We start from the raw sequence: 25,255 nt of genomic DNA, 5'->3' as shown, positions 1-25,255 counted from the left end.
AGGTTATAGTTTAGTTAAATAATTTAAACAGACACAAAGCAGTCTGCTTTGTCAGGTATAAACATATTTGGTTTATGAAGTGTTACCCACTACAGCTTTCTTGCCCCAGTTTTCTCTCTGTTTGCACAGCCAAATGCTGTAACAATGGAATAATGTCTCAATGCCGACAAGATTTTTTGGCCTTCATGTGCAAGAGAATGTGATGAAAGCCAAGTTAATATATTTTATCCCTCACACACGTCTTTACCAGTAGTGATGATTTTTACAACAAGATCATTGATCATTGTAATCAGTGATCAATGATGTGATCACATCATTGATCACTGTGTCAACAAGAAATCCGCTGTCTGACACCATCATGATCTAGCCATTTGTGATTGTATACTGTTGGGTTGTGACTCTAAGTAACTCTGGAAACATCTCCCGAGGTTGAATACTATCTACCACTTAGAGCTACACACCCGCACACCAACCTTGGAACCTCAGATCATAGCATAGATAGCTTGAAGCAAACTGGTCGGGCTGACAGGTTGGTCCCGCTATGGAGTCCCCAGAGTAATTTAGCCACCATCGTGTTTAAGAGATGAGACTTCACAGGAAAATTAAAGGAACTTTTCACACAGAGCCTCTCAGGCCACAATGAACCCCATAGCGTCTCTGACAGGTCATAAAACTAAGAGGGGTGCAACAGTGAAGGCATGAATAACATACTGTGAAGGTTTCATCTTTATATCTTAATTTGACAACAACTTATTAACCATTATGTACCTTCCATGGCCAAAATAATATGTTATTGCTGGGCCCCTGTTCACCTTCCCCCTCCATCTTCTGCCCTCTGAGCATTGCATCCTAAATGCATCCATTAAGTACAGTGCACATGGCAGACAGCACATAGAGGGGTCATCACCAACCAGTCCTCCTATGATGGTATACATGGCCCCAGGTTTTCTGTTTGTCACTTAGGATGGGGTTATTTCTTCACCAATTATATGTACAGACAGCTCAAGCTCTCATCAAAAGCAAATTTACAATGTGGCGTTCAATTCAAGCTTTGAAAAATGCTATCCCTCTGCCAGTGCTGCTGCAGCTTCATTGTTCCGCAGGTATCTCCACAGCCAACATTGCTGCTGCAGCTTCTTTGCTTTAGTCAGCTCCACCATCATCTCTGCATCTGCCTTGTACGCTCCAACTCCAGTCTTTACAGAAAGACTCAAACATTTACTATAATGCTTTGCTGTTTTCACATGTTAACACACTTTCCTATGTGAGTTGACTGACTGAACGTGATTTAAGAATATGGCACCACAATAACACAATGGTAAATCTAAATTTCACAGAGAGCCCCTTAGGCCACAAGGTTAAGAAACCATGCAGGACCAGCTTTACTTGATATGGTACTTCAGTGTTGCAAATACAAATTTGCAATAAATTGCATGCTATAGAAGATTTTGTGTGAGCAATGTAACACGTCAGACACAAAGTTAAGAGTCCCAAAATAATTGAAGAGTGTTTTTATGAACTCGTCCTTATAACATGAAGTATTGATTTGTGAAAATAAGCTAGTGGAGAACAAAGACAGGAAGTTCAAATAATACAGAATTTGTTTGCTTAGTATATTAAAAAATGGATAACGATTGATGGGTTCAGATAAAAGAAGGTTATGAAAAGATGATCGTAATGTTGTTTTCCATATTTATGGCCAGTGATAATTCACTTGCAATTATTGTGTCAACTAAGAGTAATGATAATTTGTTAAAAAGTGTTTTTCAAGAAAATTATCATTTTAATGTTTAGTGTTCATGGCCCTGTGATGGACTGGCGACCTGTCATGGGTGTACCCCGCCTTTCGCCCAATGTCAACTGGGATTGGCTCCAGCCCTCCGCGACCCTGTACGCAGGATAAGTGGTTGACGATGGATGGATGGATGGTGTTTATGGTACATATGGGATTTATTTGTCACATTACGGGTGAATGAATTGTGTGTAAGGAAACTATAAAAAGCTTTAGACATCACCTTGATTGATTTTGAGAAGGCATTGTAACCCCAAATCTCAAGCTATCCAAGGCATATTTTAAAAATGGATTTTAGACTCTGTTTTCGACCCTGTAAACATGCGTAGCTGAGATTCCATACTGGAAGATGTGGGTATTAACAGATGGCTCATGCTCTGGATGGCAAATTTCATTTCATGGCCTCCATGGCTCCATGTCTGAGAAGATCCTACTTAACACCGGGTGTCCACAAGTACCTGGCGTGTGCTATTTGAAAATAAAGATTTAGAGATCTCTATTGCCAGAACAGACACTTCCTCTCAGCATGTGATGACATTATTCCACCACCCTGTGCAATCCATTACAAAGCTTTGCCATGTATTCTACTTTTTTTATACCACTAGAAAGGTGATAATTCTACTTGTTGTTATATGTTATTACTGAGGTCCTAGTGAGTGATGGTGTGGACAAATTTAGTTATCATACTTTGTGCACAACATCATGCACTTGTAAATGTATGCTTTTATACATTTGTCTTTCCTTCTTGCTTTTCAAATACATTTTTTAGAATTTGTGCAACATTTTTAGATGAGTTTAATTCTCAAATCTACCATAGTAGATACTTAATTTTAATACATTTCAAATACAATGCAAGTTTCCTGCAGCCGAACCTAAAAAGTCTGACTTCTTCAGAAAGCAATTGTTGTTGCTATTGTTTTAATGCAAGAAAACGGACACACCTGAACCAGGCATCCATAAAGCCGAATACTCTCAACACTGATCTTGATCCTCTATCTGTCAGTAGTCTCCGCCCTTAGCCTGCGGAGGAATTCAGCTGAGCTTTTTTTTCATGGTTTAAAAAACACCTGTCAGTCTTGCACTTTTTATGTCAAGTCCTGTAAAGACAAATCCTGGATGTGGTTAATTTATATAGTTGGTTATATTGCCGCTGGTGCAGATTTAGTATACTGAGGCTATTAAATCTGACAGTTTACATGACTAAATCATGAAACCCTGGAGAGAAACACTAATCGTTTTATAACAAGTTATCATTTTCTTTTATTGGCATTTAATATAATTGACTACATGAGAACAGATTTCACATTTGTTCAACCGCCATGTAGCCATTTTGCATGAAACACTTTAATACGTCTCATTGAGACAAAGGTTTGCCTTTGATGAGCTTGTGGACTGACTCATTGTTGACTCAGGTCCTCAGTATGAAGTTTATCTTTATGTAATCATGGCCAGTATCTGATACTGTCCGGTTGTAAGCTGCCGTGCAAGCCTGCACTGACATGTTGCATGGAAAATCTGAAGCCCTGTCAAACTGATGTTCCCAAAAGAACTACATTAAACAAATATTCATTAATACTCTAAGGGGGCCAAAACGTGTTCTGATGAAGATAAAACAAAGGAGTACACAAGCATTTCTACACCAACATTTGCCTTGCAGGCAGTTGGATGCAGAGAGAAAGGCATTTGTTTGATTTTCTTTTCTCATTGAGTTGCAAACATATTTACTCTGGAGACAGCCTTGGGGAATTCTAGCACTCTGTATTTGACAGAGACACATTGTATAGATTACATAACATGAAAGTAAAACTGGTACATGTGACTACACGCTGTGATGTTAACCCCAGGGTTAGAAAGAGGATTCCGGGCTGCACATCAGTCAGTCACAGCAGTGGAGCAAAGTTTCTTTCAATTTTCTCGTTTCACTTGTCACTGTTGCCTCACCCCATATGTCACACTTACACATCTGGTAAAAAAACTATGTGCAGAACAAAGGTTTTATTGAAGATGGGTAGTTGTTAGGTTTAGCTCATCACACTGGCCTGCTACAACACATACAACATTGCACATTAGGTCAGCAGGACTGCAGAGAGGAGGAGCCTGCATGATCCTAGTTCAGTGTGTCATTTTTTAGAATAGTTGTAGAGTAGTACTGTGCCTCCTAGGGGCAGATTGGACAACTGTTAATGAATGAACAAATGTTGCAACATTTTTAATCAATGAAATGAGATTCTGGATCCACCAAATGGTTTGCATCTCCTGCAAACAGCAGACCTACTAGCAGTCTCCAGCAGCTGCAGCAGCATAGATATGCCTTTGTTCCAGCACAGTTTGTTTGTGTGGCAGAGGCTGTCAGAGAAGATTCCTGTGCAGGGCTGACCCTCAGATCGGCTCCCCAAAGACACTCAAAGGTTCAAGCCTCAGGCACTGAAACGGTTACATAAGACAGAATAAAAATGGTTCATGATTATATGAGTTGTATTTGAACAGTGAAAGGTACATTTTACTGCAGAGCATACACTTTGAGCCAAACAATGCATTTTTGTTTGTGGACACTAGTTGCAGCTGTGCATTTAAACCTTTGACCAAAACATTATTACAATGAAAGTATCTGCACTGTTCATCAGCTTATGAGTGGAGTAGCCCACTCAGTGTTTGCAAGGGATTGTGCAAGTTGAGACTGTTACACAGAAGGAGTCTGAACTGCAAGGCAACCAGGTACGTTTACTTTCAACGACTGTACTTTTAAAATTTTAAGGTACTACAATTTCCGCCTACCAACACCTGTAAAGCTCACTAATTAACATGTTATATCTTATTTGTTTTATCCGTACAAAAACCATGCAAACGACAATTAGTTATGTGCTGGGGTTGGGGGCATAACTTCCTGGAGTCTCCACTGATTGCCTGGCAACTGCTCAGAGAGCTCAGATAAACTATCCAGCCTAAAATTTAACACATTTTCAGAAACTTTGTGTATCTAACAGTACAGTGGCCCTAAAAGCTCAACACCCTTCAACGTAAGAAAATACATGCAAATAGAAGAAAACAACTTGTGCAGCATTTAGAAAAAAAACACTGCAAAATAGAAAAATAACACAACCAAATACCGAAAACCCCAACCAAAAACGGAAAATTCAACATAAATGTGCTGCAAGTCGCACAGAACCCAAGGGAAAATAGTAGATGTTTCCATGGAAAACAAACTGAACATGCCCAGACACACCTGGGACCTATCTGTTGCTTTTGTTTGTACTTAAGTTAACTGTCCTAGTGGTGTTGGAAAATGAGCAAAGTATTGTTCTTTAGTTGTGTCTTCTTCCAACAGTACTGCTAAATGTGTGGATGGGATGGTGATGCTGTTTCCTTCATTTGCTTGTGTTTTGCTAATTTGCATGTGTTCTCTCAGGGCCACCATATAAAAGTCAGATATGAGAGAGGTATCAATTGCTGCCAGAAAGTGAAGTAAGAAAGTCCATTCCTTAAAATGTTGAAACCATCAGCTATCAGTCATTTGCTCTCTGTGGTATTATATTTCATGCAGTTACCTGATGAGGCCTTTAAACCTGAAAATGCTTCCGTCTGCCCCATTGTGCCTGTATGTCAGCAGTCAAGAGTTCTGGTAAGAGTGATGAACTGTGGGTGGCATTGGTGCAGTTTTCTGTCTTCATAAGACTTCATGAGAGCTTGTATGGCCTTGGGTGTGGCACCACCACCCATAATTCATGTTCAAACCTGTTCGTCTAGGGCTGAAAAGGCCTCTTAGGTAATCATTTGCTGAAAGAGAAAAACTACCCTATTTCTCAGATAGATCACAGACAGTACTTCAGTGAACACACAGACTCTCACACATAATAGCCTTTTGCACAAGTTGCACGAGTGTCATATTCCTAAGTTGTATGCGTGAATTTAAATGTATACTTTTTAACAGTAAGTGATTTAAGAGGTTGGGAATATGACATTTGTTGACATGTAAGAGTGCATGACTTTTAGTTCATCTTGTTGAAGACAAGTTCCTGAATTAGCGTGTACCTTGACCGAGTCAGGCTGGGACTTGTCAGGTGTTCCAGGAAAATGTCATTATATCATGTAAGTTTTCCTGTTAAAACTGCTAGTAGTAGTAGTAGTGTGTGTATGTGTGTGTGTGTGTGCGCTTCAAGAGAATTAGAATTAGGTTTAGGTAAGAGTTAGGGTTTAGTTGTGATGGTTAAGGTTAGGGTATGGCTAAATCTTTTTGTTTTGAAAAGTTTTAAAACGAAAACAATATGCGTTTCAAAATTGAGCTCACTACACTGGACATGAGCGTTCAGGTGTAAACTTGAACACGATTGTCTGGCAGTTGCAGAAGATTTAACAAAAGAATAAAGTACTACCACAGACAACAAACCACATCATTTTTTTGCATGGACTGACAACGAGGTTTCTGAAAGTAACACAGGAGTGCAAAGAGACTGTGTCGGCGGAAAACATAGTGGGAGTCGTTGCAAAGTAAATACTTTAATACTTTGCACATGGTAAGGTAGGCTACAGGGCTATAAGACCCAATCAGAAGCCAAATGTGAGTGTTTGCATCATTTTTAAAGTCCTCTGTTTTCATCTGTCCGCGCTAAAACGCTACCCCGGAATTTTAAAGTCAAAACAGGGTCAGCAGCGTTTTCAAACTTCTCCATTTAGGTCTTCAGATTCACCATTTTTGTCTGGACGGGAGGTGCAAACATAGCAAAAGGTCTGTGTAAACCAAAAACATAGTAGTGTGGATCTAGCCTAAGGGTCCAGGCGACGGATTATGTCAATGAGTGTCCTCAAAACCATAGAAGTACAAGGATTTGTGTGTGTGTGTGTGTGTGTGTGTGTGTGTGTGAGAGATCCACATAGCTACTGTAATAACAGCAGCTACCTTTCCTGGAGTCCACGTAATGTATTTACAATCCTTAAATGGAAAAAACAAGACAAGACTCAACATTACTCGCAACAAAAACCATGACAAAACAATGCAATTGTTCAAACATCTAGTACAATAGAGAGCTCTGCATAATTACATATCTCCTCGTGGAGATCTAAAGCAACACGCCTCTTCTAACTAAGGGTGGGTGTTTTTGTGTGTTGAAATAGAATAAATGAATAAAGATAGCAAGCCCTATCAGGCAAATGTTTTCCCACCACACCTTTAACGTGTCTTTTCCGGGGGTAAGTTTCCCATTAAATGTTTAAATAATAATAAAAAATTAAAAGATTAGGTTTTTTACGAATAGTGCAACTAGACAAGAGATTAGAAGATTGTACCATATACAATCCAAAAAAACACAACCGGACACCATGTAAAAAACTGTTGGAAGAAGATTTATTGTTGAGCAAACAGGACTCAGGGTGTTGCCAACAGTAATACATGGAAAAAGGTTTTTCTAAGATATTATTAAGACTTTTGTGACTGATTTTCATCTTACTTTACTGTTTAGGTACAGCAGGTTTAGCATAAGGAGTTCGTTATGGCGATGTTTATGTCCCCAAAATGTCAATCAGATGAATATTAGGCTAGACTGTGAATTACAGGTTGCTGTGTCAGCAGTGCTTTGATGGAAGGACAATATGGAGCAGCAGAGGAAAACATACAATAGTGCCACCTGCTGGTAAACCAAGTATGGTGCAGTGATCGCTGAACGACTCAATCCACAGTTGACAAGAGTTTTCAGAAACCTGGACAAAGACATGTCCATTTGCACTTCTTACAGTAGAAACACAGACATTATTTGGTGAAGGCACCTTGGAGAACGAATGATTTAAGAACTGGATAATAAAGTAGGAGTAGTCTTGCTTTTTTAACCTCCAAGACCAATCATAAATCTGCCAAAACACGGGGGAGGGAAAAGCTTCATTCCTCAGCCACAGCCTCAGGTTTCACTTGGTCCTGCTCCTTCGTCTGCACAGCAGTTAACTCCTCGGTTGCTGCATGCTGCTGCTCCTCTTCCTTCTTCACCTCCTCGGTCTTCTCCTCAGTCTTGATCATCACAGTCTCTGTCTTGGTGACTGTGGTGCTCTTCAACGTTGCCCCCTCGAGGGCAGCAGCAGAACCACTGCTAGCCTTGACTCCATCAAAGGAGCGGCTGACGTAGGACGGGGTTCGGGAGCTCTCCAGGCCGTAGGCATTGTAGTTCATGGCTGCACGTTCAGAAGTGAAAGACAGTCGTTATCACAGATATAAAGTAGAGGGGAAAGAGTTGACATTTGGATGTATATCTTTTTGTAGGTGTAAGGGCCTCTTAGTGATCTTCAGCATGACCATGGAAAGTTTACGAACACAAAAATATTCTCCGGGTTACATTGGCGGAGGTAATTAACTTTACCTTTGATGACATCCCTGCAGTGGTGCCAAGGATGGGCATGTCACATAAACTATTTTATTGAAGGTGTCTGACCAGATAGAATATTGCGGTAGGTGTGATATGGATGACAGGCCTGTTGTTTTCGTTGTTAGTAGCTTGATGATTGTATGATTTGTGTCATCTATTCTCAAGTCCAGACTTTTGTTCCTAACAATGCATCAAAACCATGGAGAAAAACTGCCCTGTGTAAACAGGGTTGTACTGTATTCATTTTATCTTATGACATTAATTATTTTGTTGCCTGAGACCTTAAGGAGAAATGATCCTGTTAGTGTTACTGTACATAGAATATGTGATCACTGTTCCAGCTTTTTATTTATATATACATATACATATACATATACATATATATTGTTTTTTTATATACTTACAAGTTTGCTTGGATACAGTGGTCTTGATTCCAATTGCTAACCTGTAGAGAAAATCAAAAAAGTCAGGAGCAAGCAGTATGCCATGAGACATACAGAATAAAACTCTTGCATCACTTCCACAGGTTGGTGCACAAGTGTGCTCCCAGTAATATTTTACCTGTCCTCCTCTCCTTCCAGCAGTTTCCTGTAGGTGGCGATCTCTATGTCCAGAGCCAGCTTCAAATTCATCAGTTCCTGGTATTGGCGGACTTGCAGGGCCATATCCTGCTTGGCTCTCTGGAGAGCTTCCTCCAGGTCTCTGATGCGGAGTTTAGCATCCTTCACTGCCAGCTCACCACGCTCCTCAGCCTCTGCAATTTGAGCTTCCAAACTGTTTCGCTAAGAGTAGAGGGGGAAGAGTAGTACAAAAAATCAAAGGTCTTTGTAAGTCCAGGTGCTATTAACATAGTTTCCAGAATTACTGCTGAATATAAATCTGATATATACATATAAATCTGTAAGCCTCACCTGTGATTTAACCATGTCAATTTCAGACTGGAGCCTCAATATCTTGCGGTTCATGTCAGCGATCTCAGCCTTGGATGACTTCAGGTCGTCACCATATCTGCCTGCTGACTGCTGCATTTCTTCATACTGGAACAGACAAGGACAACTCAGGCTGACTTCAAAATGCAACAGATAATCTAGATACGTTTTAGTTGTCTACAACAAATCTGGTGTCATACAAGTTTTTTTTGGCAAGGTCAAGAGAATATACTTCACCCCACATTTAACTGGTGAAAATCATGTACCGTGCAGCTGAGAACAGGAGGGCTTGGTACAATGACAGGAAGTCAGCTGGAGAGACTCTCCTCACTGATGATGGAGTGCAGGTTGAAGGCTTCAACTTCAGATCACATGAAGAGTGGTCTCACCTTAGTCTGGTACCATGACTCAGCCTCGGCTCTGCTACGGTTGGCGATGTCTTCATACTGGGCACGCACTTCAGCGACGATGGCATCCATGTCTAGGTTACGGCTGTTGTCCATCTCCACCACAACGGATGTGTCCTTGATCTGACCCTGCAGCTCATGGATTTCCTACACAGGTAGAATAATACATCAACATAAGCAAAGAAGAAATGGACGTGGTAAAACATCATGTGTGTGGCTGAAAAGTGAAATAAAGTTATTACTGCATCGAAGATCTGCCTCAGGAACTCAATTTCATCAGAGAGTCCATCCAGTTTGGCTTCCAGCTCCACTTTGATCATATAGGCTGCATCAGTGTCCTGCACAGGAAAAGACAACATGGAAAATGTGGATTCCTGCATGTAGCCCTGGCCCGGAGGTTCAAATGGCAATTGTGTGGGCACATTGTGCTCAAAGGCTAATTATAGTTTTAAGATCAAGAATATGTTAGAAAACCTAAACAGACCTTCTTTGTGAGGACAAAGTTGTTCTCACACTCATTTCGCTTGTTGATCTCATCCTCATACCTGGAAAATAAGAGACTTTTATTTTAATCTTTTCAATTTCATCTGAATCACATAATGGAAAAAAAGTTTAATCAAAATTTAAATCTACTCAATCCTGCACTGGGAGGCAGCAGAAACACACTGTAAACACAACACCGACATAATTGTTACCTTTCGATGTGCATGTTAGCAAGCAGTTGGAATTTATTTTGGGTGTGTTTCTGGCTATGTGGCAAGTCCAATATTCACTGTCGTTGTGGCTAGGTTCTAACTGCTGAGGGAAATATCTGGCTCTTTAGCTGCTAAATCCCCTGTGTTCATCAGTTACTTGTTAACTTTGTCTGTTTGTCGTTTGGTGCTCACGCAGTGTACATGAGCTCATACAGTGAGTTTTTATAGCTTTTTTTGCTGAACAGCTGCCTGCTTAAACTGAAAACTAGTTAGTTAGTAGTATTAATTAGTTGCGGGTGAACAGTCAAAGCAAAGAACTGGAATATGCTTAACTGCTCTGTAGAGCTGAGTGGAAGTGCTTTGAGTCATTGAGGGTTTGTCAATTTGAGTAATGTATTCATTTTACATTGTTAATATCAAATTATTGACTGGAGCAGTTTTAAAAGAAAAATGGAATTAAATAGATGTGAATTCCTCAGCAGCAATCTGCATTTAAAGGAACAGATTTCTGTCAGTGGAAAGAACTTGAAAACATCAGCCTGCTGTGACTCTGAATCTTGTTGATGAACTGTAAAGCTGGGCAAAATGGTTTATGGAGCTGAGGGGAACTGCAAAGTCTGGGATAATGCTGTGGGTTTGTCAGTATGAACGCTTCCTTTAATATAACAGTAGTCATTTGATCCATTATTAATAAAAAGACATTGAGCTGGTTTAAGGGGTTAGGGCATCACTAAAGGTTGAAATCCTCTAATCCACTCACTTGCTTTTGAAGTCTTCAACCAGGCCAGTCATGTGGTACAGGTCGGACTCTAGTTTGACTTTTTCGTGACCCAAGTTGTCTAGCTGCTTACGCAAGTTGGCAATGTAGGCTTCGAACATGGCATCGACGTTGGAGCGAGACGTGGTCTGTTCCTGCAGAAGTTTCCACTTGGTCTCAAGCATTTTGTTCTGCTGTTCCAGGAAGCGTACCTGCAGAAAAAAAAGTAAATGAAATGTCAATTTTTTAAAAATAGTTTAATAAACAGTTCTATACCTGTGGGTCATACAGGAATGGCCATGAGAGGGTCGATAGTGATAGGCTGATTTTCAGACTTGATGTATGACTATATGTATGACTATGAGCAGGCCGATGAATAACAGAATGGGAAGATGGTACTGCACAAACATCCAACTTATAAGACAGAACTATATATAACTCTATGCAATCAGTGAGACATGCGGTGTGGACAGAGGAAGAATGCATGTTGGTGGGTTTTGGTGCGTGACTCGGAGAACAAGAATGGATCCATTTTGTTTGAGTGACAAAGATCCACATGAGCATCGACTGAAAGAAAAATGACTAATTGAAATTCTCCCACCTCCAACACACTCTAAATGTCACATCAATTACTCCACATTCAATTCAAACCCATAGTGCCACGTTTCAACACAAAGAGGCACTGTTTCCCAATTGTGACACAGTTCGCTCCTTTATAACTTTTCTGTTCAGCATCTTGACTCTCAGAGGGGTCCTGCCACCGCTCAGCAAACATGATGAGAGCTTTCTTTTTCAATCCAGTCTCAGCGTGACTGACAGTTTACAGTTTAACTTCTGTCTAGGGTACCTCCTTAAACGAGAAAGGCCGATAAGTGCAGGCCCCTGTCTGATAAGATAGCTGTTTCAGATACTTCAGTAATCTAAGTTTAATAATGGCTGTATAACAATGATTCATGCTCATGTCAAGAAAATGTCTCTCTTTATTATGCAGCCTCATAAAGTGGGTATTATTTAGGTTAATGAAAGTTTTAGGTGGATAGTTTTTACTATAGTGATCTACTCTACTCGTAATTAACAAGCTAGTCTCATGTAAACCTTTTCCTGACCACTCCCACTCTTCTTTGTCCTTTAAGTGTTTGCAGTGTTGTCTACTTCCACAACTGCTAAATCTCTTTTTGCAGGATATTGCTCACATTGCCATCCAAACAAAACTGTTCTGCTCTTCATCACTGCCCTGCATGTACTCTGTTTCCAGGTTGATCCTCTTATGCCAGCTCCATGATCTCACCTGAGATTGAAAACATGTGAGGAAGCTAAGCCATTACTCAGAACAGCCTGTATCCCCCACAGACTCACTGTGCATGGATTTTAGCAGACTGCATATTGTTATGTACACAGCTTTCACAGGGATTGTCTCAAAGATGATCTCCATTGTGAAATCAGATCTGTTTCACCTTGAGCTATTTGGCGTGCAACAAACTAATTTCCTCTGGGGTGCTGGAGTTATTTTTCAACTCTGTGTGGAATTAAATAGCTTTATGCCAACAGTCATAGCAACCAACAGAACTCTAGAAACAAAAACCCATGAAGCAACATACAATATGTGCTGTTTGTTTTGCAATTGTCCCCATGTCATAGAGGACAAAACATCCTGCTAGGATGGTGGTGTTTATCTTTAATATTTCATCTCAATCATAAATTGACTGACCTTGTCAATAAAGGAAGCAAAGCGGTTGTTCAGGGTCTTGATCTGTTCCTTCTCCTGGGTGCGGATCACCTGGATGGTGGGGTCAATCTCCAGGTTCAAGGGGGCCAGCAGGCTCTTGTTCACAGTCACCGCTGTGATGGGGGCCATCATTTCATTGGCCATGCCACCTCCCACACCTCCACCAAAGCCCAGATAGCCAAACTCTACTCCACCTCCTCTTTGTCCAGACCCCCCAGCAACATACCCACCAGCCATCTTAAACCCCCCAACGCCCACAGTGGCACCACTGCTGCCCACTCCCCCATAGGAGCTGCGGACAGCGTAGCTCTGCCTGCCACTGCCCACACCACGACCACCGTAGCCGGAGAAGGAGCGGCTGCTAAAGCTCTGGGATGGGCTCCTGGAGGACGACACAGTGGAGAAGGTGGTGGTCTTCATGGCTCTGACAGACATGTTCACAGAGGGAGTCTTGTAGCACGGAGCTGGTGTAAGAGGAGAGACTCTGCAGAGAGGAGATTCAGGCAGATAGACCCTCCCTGGTCCTGGTGCTATTTATCAGAGCATGGGAGGGACCCTGCTGAGGTGCGATTGGTTGGTGTCCTCAGCAGTGAAGTGAAGGACGAGGTGGGGGGGGGGGGGGATGACGGAATCTCAGGAAAGAAAATCGCATCATGTTACACATTTACAGCACACAAAGAGTGTTCGAGAGAGAACAAGAATTACATAATAGTAAGTGTGCCAGTTTCCATAAAACTACTGCAGAAACACTGGGAGACTCTTTGAGTCTTGTCAACCTTTTAGAAGTTTCTGAAAGAGTAGTTTCCAAACTTGAAACATTACATTACTTTATGTCATCGTGACAAACATTATGACAAACACTATTACAAACATTCTGTTCTGCACCCATAAAAATATACTGTACGTTCAACAAAGTTGACATCTTTGTTGTATCTTCTGCACGCGCACACACACACACACACACCACCAGAATATGAAGTCAAACCTTGGGTATAATGAACAGGCACATCATTTCTACTTTACAACAGTTCTCATAGATGTGACATATTGCAAAGTAAATTGTGGTTGCGCAGTGTGATGTGCTGTATGTGTTTGTGGGCAGTGACTCTGGGTCTTATAATTGTGGGAGAACCAGATTTACCCACTGAATATGTTTCACTATCTATATGACTATATGAAGTGTATAAAGAGCAGGTGTGTTGCAACAAATCCTTGCATAAAACACATGAAAAAAGCAAAGAAGGTAAGTAGACTTTTATAGGTAGGACCATCTAAAACTTTGAAGTAAAAGCCTGTGTTTAAAGCCTGCACATTGCATAATTAGAAGGTGCACTGGGCTGGACATTTCCATTGTAAGCTATGACCAAACCAGTGTATACACACACATGCACACATACACAGGGACAGTTGATGAGCATTCCTTCCATATCAGCCATGTGAAGAGCAAACAGAGTTCGTCTTTTTCTTTTACTGTGAACCCCACCTTAGTCTTAACAGTTTTCCCCACCATAAAGATACCCATAAAAACACAACACAAGTCCTGAGACTGCATGTTATAGATAGATAGATAGATAGATAGATAGATAGATAGATAGATAGATAGATAGATAGATAGATAGATAGATAGATAGATAGATAGATAGATAGATAGATAGATAGATAGATAGATAGATAGATAGATAGTATGGTCTTATCATTTTGTAACAGTTTTATTTAAAACATGAGCCTCAACCATCATCTCAAAGTGTGGAAATCATGATACATTTGTCACTGGGCAGATTTATGACTCACGCTCTTTTCAGAGCAGTTCGATGACTGTTGCCTATTTTGTACCAGAATAAACCCCTTGCTCCCATAACCAACTTTTTCACCACACCCCTATTCTTTTGTCTTAAATGTTCTGGGGGGAAAAAACGTAAACACCTATTTGCCAGTTAATGAAAAGAGCCGAATCCCTAGGTGCTGTGTGGTGTGGAATTGGCACATGTTGTGGAAAGTACATCTTAACAACCTGAAAGGGACTTTCATGGTTTGGACCAATCAGAAAATGCAAGTTTTGCTTGGCTTGCCTCAAACAGTGACGTGACTCTTCACAATGGAGCCGGTGTGCTAAACTTGGATTCAACCATATATGTGCAAGTTAACCAGTTTTTGTTGAACAGAGCTGTGTTTATTTCGTGTTTGATTATTTAAACAAGTTTAAAGCTGCTTTGCTCCTTTCTCCAGATAAGATAATTCCTCATTCTTTCTGCATGAGGAACGTAGGGAATTTAAGAAGCTAACCCTCTGACCTTAGATCTCTTATGAGGCCAGTGATGTTTTGGTTTGTATGAAGCTGCTAAATGACACATCAAGTCAGGAATGTGCTGAGGGAGACACATACATGCTACAAGACAGAGAGGAGGGGTGGAGAGAATATGAGCAAGTGGGGGGAAATGAGAATACAATTAGCAAAGATAAGAAACAAACCTATTTCACAACCACTGACAGATTGACTGAGATTTTCAGTAAGAACTGGGCAGGATCCATGATGGTGTACCGTAATCTTAAACAGGCTGAAGGCAGTGACAAAGATGATGTCATCACTGCTGCAAACAATAAAGATACAGACTATATTAAGCTCAAGTTAAAGGCTGAAGTTGAGGTGAAAGTATTGAAAATAGAACAGGGAAATGCAGAATAAAATGAAAAGGTAATGATAAATGCCACAAAAATGAATGTGTTTTTAGCTTTGGACTTTGTAGCGTTTAGAAAGACCCTGCCAAACCTTCAAAACTATCAGTAAAATCAGTTATAAATCTCCCTTCCTTCCTGCTTCGCCCTGTGATGCCTGTTCAAACAGAGTCTCCAGCACAGACATGAAGGAAACACAATGGCATGGTGCTTGGAGTAAAACAATTGGTGCACACATGTAATCATTGCATCAAGTCAGGGAGAAAGGTACAAAAAACATGCTGTTACCACATGTGAGGACTTCCACAGTGGGTTAGTTTGCTTTGAGACTGATGACCCCTAGTGACTGAGGGATGGAAGTGTGTTTTCAGCCCAGGAAATTCCACAGGAGGAGTGACATCTCACGTGGTATCATCATTGTTTCTCATTGACTGTGAGCTAATCTACCTCATGAAACCTGATCCATACTAGAGGATGTTGCTGAAGTTTTAGCTATGCTTGTGGCGTAGCTCTATGGATGACAATATTAGTCTGTCCTTTACACCACTCTGGTCCAGATGGAGATATCTCAGCAACTATTGGATGCTTTGCAAGGAAATTGGCAGAGAGTATTCATTTAAAGTTATTTGGTGATCCCTTAACTTTGCATTATGACCAAATACCTGCAAAACATGCAGTACTATCAGTCTCAGCTGTACTTTGTATTCAGTGCTATTTAGCCAGTGTTAACAAGCCAAAAGGCTAAAGTAAGTTGGTAAACATAACTGCTAAACCATAGCATGTTATCATTGTCATTGTGAGCCTATATAGCATTTAGCTCAAAGCACTGCTGTCTTTGATTGTATCCCTATTGTTGTTTGCTTGTCCTGTGCTCCTGTTCCTCACTAAATGTGATTCCTTTATGTAATAAAGGTGTCAAAACACACTGCATGTCATAAGTTGTTTAGCTTTTCCTCATACATATCTAAATTAATGTAACTTTACAATTCTAAAAAGATAAATCTAAATCTTAAGATTCTCATGTAGTGAAGTTGCTCTTTTAAGAAACAGTTTTACTCCCTTAAATGAAATTAATCATTTGCGTCGACATGAGAAATGGGAGTATAGGTGACTCTCCACTAGCATATCTAACTCACTGCTCTTTTATGTCTTCCTGTGAAATGTCTTAGCGCTAGAATTGGACATGACATCTCACAGAGAAATGTCTCTTAGTCGACATATTTCACTAACCTCTGTTGTGTGACCCTTATACGTCACCGACAGACCTGGCCATAAAACTGGAATATAGGTATATATCAAAAAGAACAACAACACAACAACAAATTGCCTCTTTTGGTGCTTACTAACCATCTTGGGTGGGTCAGTGAGGAAGTGAACAAGAGAGGAAGGGAGGATGTAAGGAAGCGACTATGTATGAGGGCGTCACACTCACATGCATTTCCGCATTCCTTCTTGCATCTGTTAGGGTGTACACAATCATATGCATAGATATGCATATGCATCTATGCAAATACACATTTTAGACTTTGTATATAAGCATGTGAGAGTTCTCATTCTGCACTGAAGCTGGGCGAAAGGAAACCAAATAAAAAGAGGGAGGGAGGTGAAGTTCATTCCAGGCCACGCTGAGAGTGGTTATAATCTGACAGTTGTCCAAGATTTGTGAAGCACATAAACTCCTGTGGTAGTTTCCAGATTCCTGCTATGTGTTGCTATGACTCACAGACTCAAGCTTTTCCTCTTTTCCTCCCCTTTTTCCCACAATTATCTGAGCAAGGGCCATGCGATTTAGACCCAGATATTGCCTGTGGGGAAATAAAATCTGGGGCGTTATCATTCACCAAAAAAGTCTCTACATGGACACTTGGTGTAAGCTGGAATCAAAGATATGTGCCTTGCAAAATGCTAGATAGGCTGTATAGCACTGTTGGTCAAGGCAGTTCACTGTTGTGAGTTAATTTCCTGTTTTTCAGGGTGGGGGGAGGTGAGGTAAAATGTTGCCAATGTACATGCAAACAAACAAGACAGTAGAGACACTGTCATGAGGTATGAGTCATTCTGGTTTAATCCATCGTTCCTCTTTAATTCTGCCTGTCCTCATTACAGGTCAGACTCATCAGTGTTTCCTTTGCTTTTTGCTTCTCTTTGCTATTCTGTTGGTTGAGTTTTACTAAAAGAATTAAATGAAGTGTGAGAAACACTGAAACCCGATCAACCATGAAGGTGAGGTAAGATTAGGAAAGAAAAGAACTAGGTTGTATGAAGCTCAGGAGGGTGTTTGAACAGTTGCCAGTTTCCCCTGGGGGTGGTTCATTTGGTTTTGTTATCCAGTTTTCAGGGGCCCAGTGTGAAAGTCCTAGGAGCAGTAGTCACTATGTCATTTAGTCACTTTGATGCAGGAAATAAAAACCAATAAAAGTAGCATTATAGTAAGTATTAATTCTGATTATGTTGACCACTGTTTTGTTACTCTTTACTTTGATTCAGATTTTTTTCCCCTGTAGTTCACAAAGGATCAATGAAAAAAAACAATTCAAAGGCAGTTCTCATGACAGGTACCACAGATAAGATTTCAAAGATAATAGTTCAAAATCCTCAATAGAACTGATTTAGACAGATAATCGCCTGTAGTATGATTGGTGAAAGAGGACAGCTTTTCTTTACTTCTGAATGTATTCTGAACAATGTGCTATTGGCTTACTTTCGTTCTTTATGCATCTCATCTCTTCTCTTGTCTTCTGAGTATCTTTGAAGCTTGGGTGCCCTTAGGCTTTCCCTGTTCAGTATCCAGCTTCCATTGTTAACACTGTTCACCCTGTTGTCGTGTTGAATGTGATTGTGATTGCAGCCATCAGTAATTCACCAGTAAAAAAAACATTCCCCGCCACCCTCGGTTTAACTAAAATAATCAGTACTGCAGCTGCTGTATCTCACATTCCATTCAGTCGAGATAGGAAAGTAAGCACAAATCTGTTTATTATGGGGCCCAACTGACCACAAACAGAGAAACTATGCAGGGAATGGTAGACAGTATGCCTTTTATGGGCAAACCAAAGGAATTTGGTTGTATGTGTACAAAGTAAACCTTATTTTGGAAAGGAGTATTCTACCCTTTTTTTACTAACTTTTTAAATTCTAATCCAGCTTTCTCTGTTAAACCGTGTCTATTACTGCTTTCTTTCCTTTGTTGTTCATTGTGGTTCATGTAGTCTCTGTAGTTTAATCAAATAAACTCAATAAAATAAGTGCTGATCAAATGTGAACGTTTTTAAGTCTTTTCAACAGAAAAAAATACCTCATGCGTTTCCTTGGAGATAGAAAAAAACATTGTCGTTTTTTTCTGTCTCCAAGGGGAAAAAATAGAACAAGTGGGTGAATGAGAGCATGAGAGAGCAGGGAGGCGAGCAGGAAGGGAAGACCAGGGTGATGTGAAAGTGGGCAGGGTCTGAGAGACCAGCTGTGGCTGAGGGAGAAGTAGGAGTATAAGTTCCCCACTTCCCGCTGCCAGCGTCACTTTCTAAGCCGGCCAGCAGTGAGTCTCCACATCTAATTTTTCACTTCATTCTCTGCCGTGTCTAAACTTCATCAAAATGAGCTACAGAAGATCCAACGTGCAGCAGATCTCCATGACCCGCTCCACACCCCAGTACCGTGCTGCCAGCATTTATGGTGGTGCCGGTGGACAGGGCGCCCGCATTTCCTCTGTGTCCACGTCTTCCCTGAGGTCTGGTGCTCCAGTCATCTCTTCTTCCTCTGCCTTCAGGGTAAGCAGTGGAATAGGTGGTGGGATGGGTGGTGGGATGGGTGGTGGTATGGGCTCAAGTTTTGGTGGTGGCAGTGCATCCATGGCATCTAGTGGTGGGATCATGGGTAACGAAAGGGGAGCCATGCAGAACCTGAACGACCGTCTGGCCAACTACCTGGAGACGGTGAGGAACCTGGAACAGGCCAACAAGGAGCTGGAGATGAAGATCAGGGAGGCCCTGGAGAAGGGGGGGCCCGACACGAGAGACTACAGCAAGTATGAACACATCATAGACGACCTCCGCAAACAGGTAGGAATAACAATGATAAATGATCATTAAAATACACAAGTGGAAGTGTGAAATGTCTAAAACTGAGAAGCTGTAGTTGTTGGGTGATGTCTTTGATACAGCTAAGTTGGGCGAGAGAGACAATGAGAAAGGTGTGGGAAGTGTTCAAATGCTTCAGAAACCTTGGATGGGGCCTTTAATATGAGAATCAATGAGTGCCCTCTGTCACTCATTCTGTTTCAAAAGTTTCCGTACCTGTAGCAGTAAGTTTTATCAGTGTACTCATTATTTCTGTAATGCCTGATGTGGAACATTAAGAATCAGAATGTCTATGCTGAGACAGGCAGCATTTTCTTTGTAGGTTATCCAATTTCTTTCCGGAGAATGAAGGGTGTGGTTGCTAAGCACTAACCCTCCCCCATAAACCTTGTTCGTGCCACAAACCGGCCAGAGCTTCCTGTGATGAATCACCAACATGCGGGTATCATGAGGGAGAGACTAAGAAAAGCCCTCAACAATCCTTCACCACAAAATAAAACTGCTTGCAAACTGCCTGCTTGCAAAGGGTGATTCTACAAGCATTATCTGGCGTAGGAGGGCCTCAATGAGAAACAGATGTGTGGTAGTGACACACACACACACACACACACACAGGATCTTGGACTGCCAGAGTGAGTGCTTGTGTGTGCGCACACATAGCTGCGCGTGAGTGCACTGGTTGTATAACAATCAGCTCCAGTCAGCAGAGTCAAATGTCACATTCTTCTACAGACTCCCGATCTTCAAGGTCCCTGATTGATGGCGGCACTGTGTTTTTCCCGACACATAAAGAGACAAGTATTTCCTCTGAGACAGAATGCCACTGACACATAAGAAAGTTTTAAACTCACAAACACACTCAGGCACAAGGAATTTTTCAACCGCTGCACACATAAACGCATTCAGTGTACAGTAATTCAAAGTAAATTACAGACGGAGACAGTGCAGATGGGTGAAAACTGGAGAGAAGAAAAACCTCTCTGTATGACTTATACAGGAAACCCATTTTTCCAACAGTGCTAAAACAAACCAGATTCTGTTTTGGCACAGGAACATTCCCTCTTCCTGTCCTCCCTGTGGTTCCTCTTTTCACTGAACGTTACTATGGATTCAGCCATGTTGTGGCCCTAGTCTGTAATCTGACTCTGGGGCTTAACATAAGGGAAAAAGTGATTCACATCATTTAATTCTGTAGCTGTGTTCATTGCTACCTCATAGGATATAATGAGTGGAGCAGACTACTAAGTTATGCATTAAATTAAGAGGCTTGAGGTTAAACAATTGTTCTTTCAGATATATATGAAAAAACTAAAAAAACCAAAAATAAATTATGGGTCTGATTTTTTTTCTGTCCAGATCTTCGATAAGATTTCGGAGAATGCTCGTTTTGTGCTCCAGATCGACAATGCCCGTCTTGCTGCTGACGACTTTAAAGTAAAGTAAGTTGTTTAAAATTGTTGTTTTATATATGAAGTTTATGTGAAGGAAGCACATCTAAGCTCACTCTCCACAACCTGTACAAAGGCAGGCAGGATTTGGAGTCAAAAGGTATGGACTTTGCAAATGGAAGCCCGTACAGAGGGTTTTTTTTTTTTTTTTTACAGTTCATGGTCTAATATCTAAAGGATTTTAGTAACAGCAGGTTTGTACCGGAAACATTTCTTTAGTTGCGCCATTTTGTAACTTTATACTATACAGCGCAGCATGGATAACAGCGATTTGCGCCTGTGCACTCCTACAGGTTCGACAACGAGATGGCAATCCGTCAGTCTGTGGAGGCCGACATTGCTGGGCTGAAGAAAGTCATAGATGACACCAACATGACCAGGATGAACATTGAGAGTGAGATTGAAGCTGTGAGGGAGGAACTCATCTTCCTAAAGAAGAACCATGAGAATGTGAGTTTAGACCGAGTAGCTTACATCCAGATTTATTATCGCACCTTACTGTCTTGGTGCACTGGCTCACAAGTTGTTGTTCATTTCTCTCTTTCTGTCTGTCCTATAGGAGGTGATGGAGCTGAGGAATCAGATCTCCCAGTCAGGTGTGCAAGTGGACGTTGACGCTCCCAAAGGTCAGGACCTGGCCCAGATCATGGAGGAAGTTAGGAGCAACTATGAGAAGATTGCTGTTAAGAATGCAGAGGATCTCAAACGATGGCATGAAAATCAGGTGATGCCAAGTTAAAAAGGTTATCATTTATAAATACACTTACAGAGACTATCTTGCATCTTGTTGGCTAATACCCTTTCCCCATCTCCTTGTCAGATTGTGGAAGTGCAGGCGCAGGTTTCACAGAACACAGAAGCTCTCCATGGGGCCCAGATGGAGAGGAGTGACTTATCCAGACAGATACAGACCCTGGAAATTGAACTTGCATCCCAACAGAGCTTAGTAAGCATGCATTTTACAAACATGTGTTTTATATTCTGTTTTCATTCGTTTTCTCTTTATTTGTGAAAAACATGAAATAATCTAATCCTATAATCTAATCCTCTTAGATTCTAAATTCTTGTTTGAGATCCTTCTTTAGAATACCCAGACTATTACACAGCACCCACTCAGATATTTTGTCATATCTGTTTGTATTTGTAATTTTTTTTTTCTCTTTTTTTTTTTACACAAAGGGTGGGACTTTCCCATGTTCTCCTAAATTAGACTTGCTTGCCTAAAATATCTTTGGCATTCTTTTGATTCCCCCTTTTGATTCCTTTATCAGAAGGCCTCCTTAGATGACACATTACAAAACACAGAGATGCGAAACAACATGGAAATGGAGAAGTACAACACCCTTATTATCCGTCTGGAGGAGGAGCTGACCAACTTGCGTGCAAATATCCAGCATCAGACCCAAGAGTATGAGGCGCTGCTCAACATGAAGATGAAACTGGAGGCCGAGATTGCCACTTACAAGAGTCTGCTGGATGGTGGAGACTTCAAGTAAGAAAAAAACAGATCGAGGCAAGGTGATGATGGTGGTGGAGGTGAATACTAAAATCACTTGTTATCATGGTTTGCATGGCCAAGAATTTATATCATAAAGCGAGGCAGTAGTTCCAGTAAGCAAACAAGACATGTTCAACATGAATGTTTTGAAAGTCAAAATGTTTAATTTGTGTTTTGTACAGGCTCCAGGATGCACTGGACGAGCTAGCGGTCTCAATCTAATTCAGAACAAAGACTCTGGGACCCTCCCAACAATGAAAGCAGAACCACCCACAACTATCCATTATGGAAGAAATTCCATGCTGGGTCACTTCAACTAAAGCCAATTTTGAACGAAGACCACATACCATGTGGACCATAAATGATTTAAGCAATTCTGAATAAAGGCACACCACAGAGAAAAACAAAGCAGCTATTGCCTGACCTGACAGCAAAATAAAAAAAAGAAAACCACTTATCACGTCAGTTGTGTTTGTTATTGTGACATATTGTAAGTGCATGTTTTGTATTAAGTTGATGTCATATCAATTGCGCTCATCATAGCCCTAAAAAACATATACCATAAAACTTCAATTAATAGCTGAGTCCCAAATAGCCGCCTATCTCCTTTACTGACCTGGTGTGGGAACACATTTTGACAAATAAACGCCTGCCTCCATTAAACGCCTAGTCTGGTTTTTATAGAAGTTCTTTGGATGTATAAAACCTCTTAAACCCCACAAGGTCACCCACTTTAGCTGCTTCTAAGCTGCTTAGATCGTGAACACAAATATTAATGTTTAAAAGGTATGATTAATATGTCAGTATGGACATGCTGCACGTTAGATCGGTTAGATTCTCCACAATTCAATATTTCAGTGCATTAAATGGAAACAACAAGCCCCAAAGTCTAATTCCTATAGATTTACCGGTGTAACCTGCATGGACCAAGAGAGGAAAGGAAAAAAAAGTGCTGACCGTCTTTACCTTTCTAGCGCTCATTAAGTCCGAATGTGTCCGTTCCTTGATTACTTATATTCCTTTAGTCTGTAAGGGTCCACTGATCAAAAGAATCAAGACAGCTTTTCATAAAATGAATCCAAGTTGTGAATCCTATCATGTAAAGTCAATCGTTCTCTGCTAATTTCAGCCACACTTCTCTCATCCTGCACCATGTTGTTTTCGTAATGTTACTTCAAAATAAAAGCGCATAAGCCGTCTGTTGGTGCTAGATCAAATTAATGACATGTATTTGATATTATTGGATAATTTTTATACTAGTAGTATTCTGTTTGAAATTAATAAACTGTTTCATTGTAGTTTCAGTTTTGTGCAAAAGTAATTAAAGGCCTGTCCCATATGGACGCCTGTCCCAAATATAGGCAGAGGGCAGGCGATTCAGTGATTTTAGCAAATGAAAGCCCGGGCTATTATTCAAAGTTTTACAGTAGCATAGTTTAAAGGAAGGACATGATTTTGTTAGATAGATGATTGGATAGTTTCTGTTGACAAAATAACCACACTCTAAAAAAGGAATTACTTTATTATTAAAATTACATGATTTTCTTGCTGACTTATTTATTAAAAATATTGTTAGTATTATTGTTTGTCGAGCAGACGCACAGTCCTGGAATTTTATAACCTTTTACATCTGCTGTGGTGTTAACATGCTAGCAAACACAGGGGGGTATCATTTTCTGTTGGCGGGGGGCAGCACGCGATCGTCAAAACCGCTGACTTGCTTTTGTCATTTGCCCCGTTTTAAGTCCAAAAATCAGCTGATTACCTTTTTCTGCAGAGCAGGGGAAGTGCCGCTTTAGAACACACGGTCTTTTTTGCCATTTGGTGGCCGACCCGTAGGAGCTACATAGACATCAAATGAAAAGGTCTGCTCAAGCTGGATCGATTAACGCGCCCGCCATCACTGTGGAATGTTCCATTCTCAAGCTACAGGCCTGTAAAGCAGCTTTTGGTGACAGGAATGTTGATGAAGTTTATTTTCATAAAATTTACAGTTACAATTGCATTCCAGGTTGCATTAAAATACAGCTTTTTTTTAACCAGGTGAGGATAAAAAATTTTCTTTATTGCATCTCCATTTAGTCTGTAATGGTAAAATAAATGTTAATTTACAATGGATTTATATTCCTTAGCATCTGACCTTTCAAAGGAGACAAGAATTACGCATCTAGGCCAAATGGTCCTGATTCATTTTGGGTATGTTATTTTAGGTGTTTTTCCTGGAAATCACTATAAACCCGAATAAGTTCAGAATGCTCAGAATATTTGTGGAAACTGATTACCTCAAACTTTTATAGTAGCGGTAATAATATTTAAAGTTTTTTATTTTAAGTTAAGTAAACCTTAACTTAAATATAATAGATTTTTTAAAAACATTTAATTTCTGCTTACTAAATTACAATGATTCACTGATGCTTATTAAAATTAAATTCTACTTATTCTTTACTCACTAAATGTAAATCTACTCAAAAAAATACTAATGGAAACTCACTCAAAATTACTACTAGTCAGTAGTCCTCAAAAATACGAATTATTCAGGTTCTCTTTATTAGTATCTAAACCTTTAACATCTTCATTTCTACATTCAGACACAACATAAGGCACAAGCTGAATAGACAAAGTAATTGACTGCTTGATCAGATAATTAACCAGAAACAATTTTGATAATCAATTTGTTTCATTGTTGAACTTTCTCCATTTCCAGATTATTAATGAGATTTTTTAGTGTTAAGTGATAATAACTTGAATCTTCAGCTAAATAAAATTTCCTTTTACTACTTACATTACTGTGTTTTGTGGAAAAAGCGACTATGCCTAATTTTATTCCATCAGCAGCACTTTTACTTAAATGATATAAAAGGGAGCTTTAAATGTGGAGTTTTATGGAATCATGGGATGGACGATGACATTGAT

At 40.4% G+C, this 25,255-nt stretch overlaps 2 protein-coding genes across 4 annotated transcripts in view; one reads left to right on the top strand and one right to left on the bottom strand.

The window, feature by feature from the left end:
- LOC119886877 (keratin, type II cytoskeletal 8-like) overlaps window positions 1-13,162 on the bottom strand; it is a 28,383-nt gene extending 15,221 nt beyond the window's left edge. The window contains exons 1-9 of one of the 2 annotated variants that reach the window (XM_038697847.1): window positions 12,633-13,162; window positions 10,928-11,136; window positions 9,957-10,017; window positions 9,715-9,810; window positions 9,455-9,619; window positions 9,048-9,173; window positions 8,698-8,918; window positions 8,541-8,581; window positions 7,109-7,945 (exon numbers count right to left, since the gene is read on the bottom strand). In XM_038697847.1, coding sequence (XP_038553775.1) covers window positions 7,659-7,945; window positions 8,541-8,581; window positions 8,698-8,918; window positions 9,048-9,173; window positions 9,455-9,619; window positions 9,715-9,810; window positions 9,957-10,017; window positions 10,928-11,136; window positions 12,633-13,085 — 1,659 coding nt within the window. In that variant the 5' untranslated portion in view covers window positions 13,086-13,162 and the 3' untranslated portion in view covers window positions 7,109-7,658. Of the gene's footprint in view, window positions 1-7,108; window positions 7,946-8,540; window positions 8,582-8,697; window positions 8,919-9,047; window positions 9,174-9,454; window positions 9,620-9,714; window positions 9,811-9,956; window positions 10,018-10,927; window positions 11,137-12,632 lie in introns of those variants that run through there. The other variant, XM_038697848.1, reaches the window with a different exon arrangement.
- Window positions 13,163-18,822: 5,660 nt separating this feature from the next.
- Window positions 18,823-22,799, top strand: LOC119886876 (keratin, type I cytoskeletal 18-like). 2 transcript variants are annotated; one of them, XM_038697845.1, is made up of 7 exons: window positions 18,823-19,378; window positions 20,753-20,835; window positions 21,138-21,294; window positions 21,404-21,568; window positions 21,665-21,790; window positions 22,116-22,336; window positions 22,525-22,799. In XM_038697845.1, exons 1-7 carry the CDS (start codon window positions 18,914-18,916, stop codon window positions 22,562-22,564), a joined length of 1,257 nt encoding a protein of 418 aa, XP_038553773.1. In that variant the 5' UTR covers window positions 18,823-18,913; the 3' UTR covers window positions 22,565-22,799. The 2 variants fall into 2 exon arrangements, with proteins under 2 accessions (XP_038553773.1, XP_038553774.1); XM_038697846.1 differs by having other exon boundaries at window positions 18,824-19,378; window positions 22,116-22,380.
- The last annotated feature ends 2,456 nt before the right edge of the window (window positions 22,800-25,255 follow it).

The sequence above is a fragment of the Micropterus salmoides genome, unplaced genomic scaffold (assembly GCF_014851395.1).
Source record: "Micropterus salmoides isolate LMB-PRFRI ecotype aquatic unplaced genomic scaffold, ASM1485139v1 Ms_hic_scaffold_4, whole genome shotgun sequence".
NCBI lineage: Eukaryota > Metazoa > Chordata > Actinopteri > Centrarchiformes > Centrarchidae > Micropterus > Micropterus salmoides.
This window is presented reverse-complemented; position numbering and strand designations above follow the sequence as displayed.

What these genes read in the sequence shown, in the direction of transcription:
- LOC119886876 (XM_038697845.1), top strand. Translation starts at nt 18,914, where the DNA reads ATGAGCTACAGAAGATCCAACGTGCAGCAGATCTCCATGACCCGCTCC. An exon ending in TAAAGAAGAACCATGAGAAT is followed by an intron (nt 21,295 to 21,403) that starts GTGAGTTTAGAC and finishes TCTGTCCTATAG; the next exon opens with GAGGTGATGGAGCTGAGGAA. An exon ending in CTGGATGGTGGAGACTTCAA is followed by an intron (nt 22,337 to 22,524) that starts GTAAGAAAAAAA and finishes TGTTTTGTACAG; the next exon opens with GCTCCAGGATGCACTGGACG.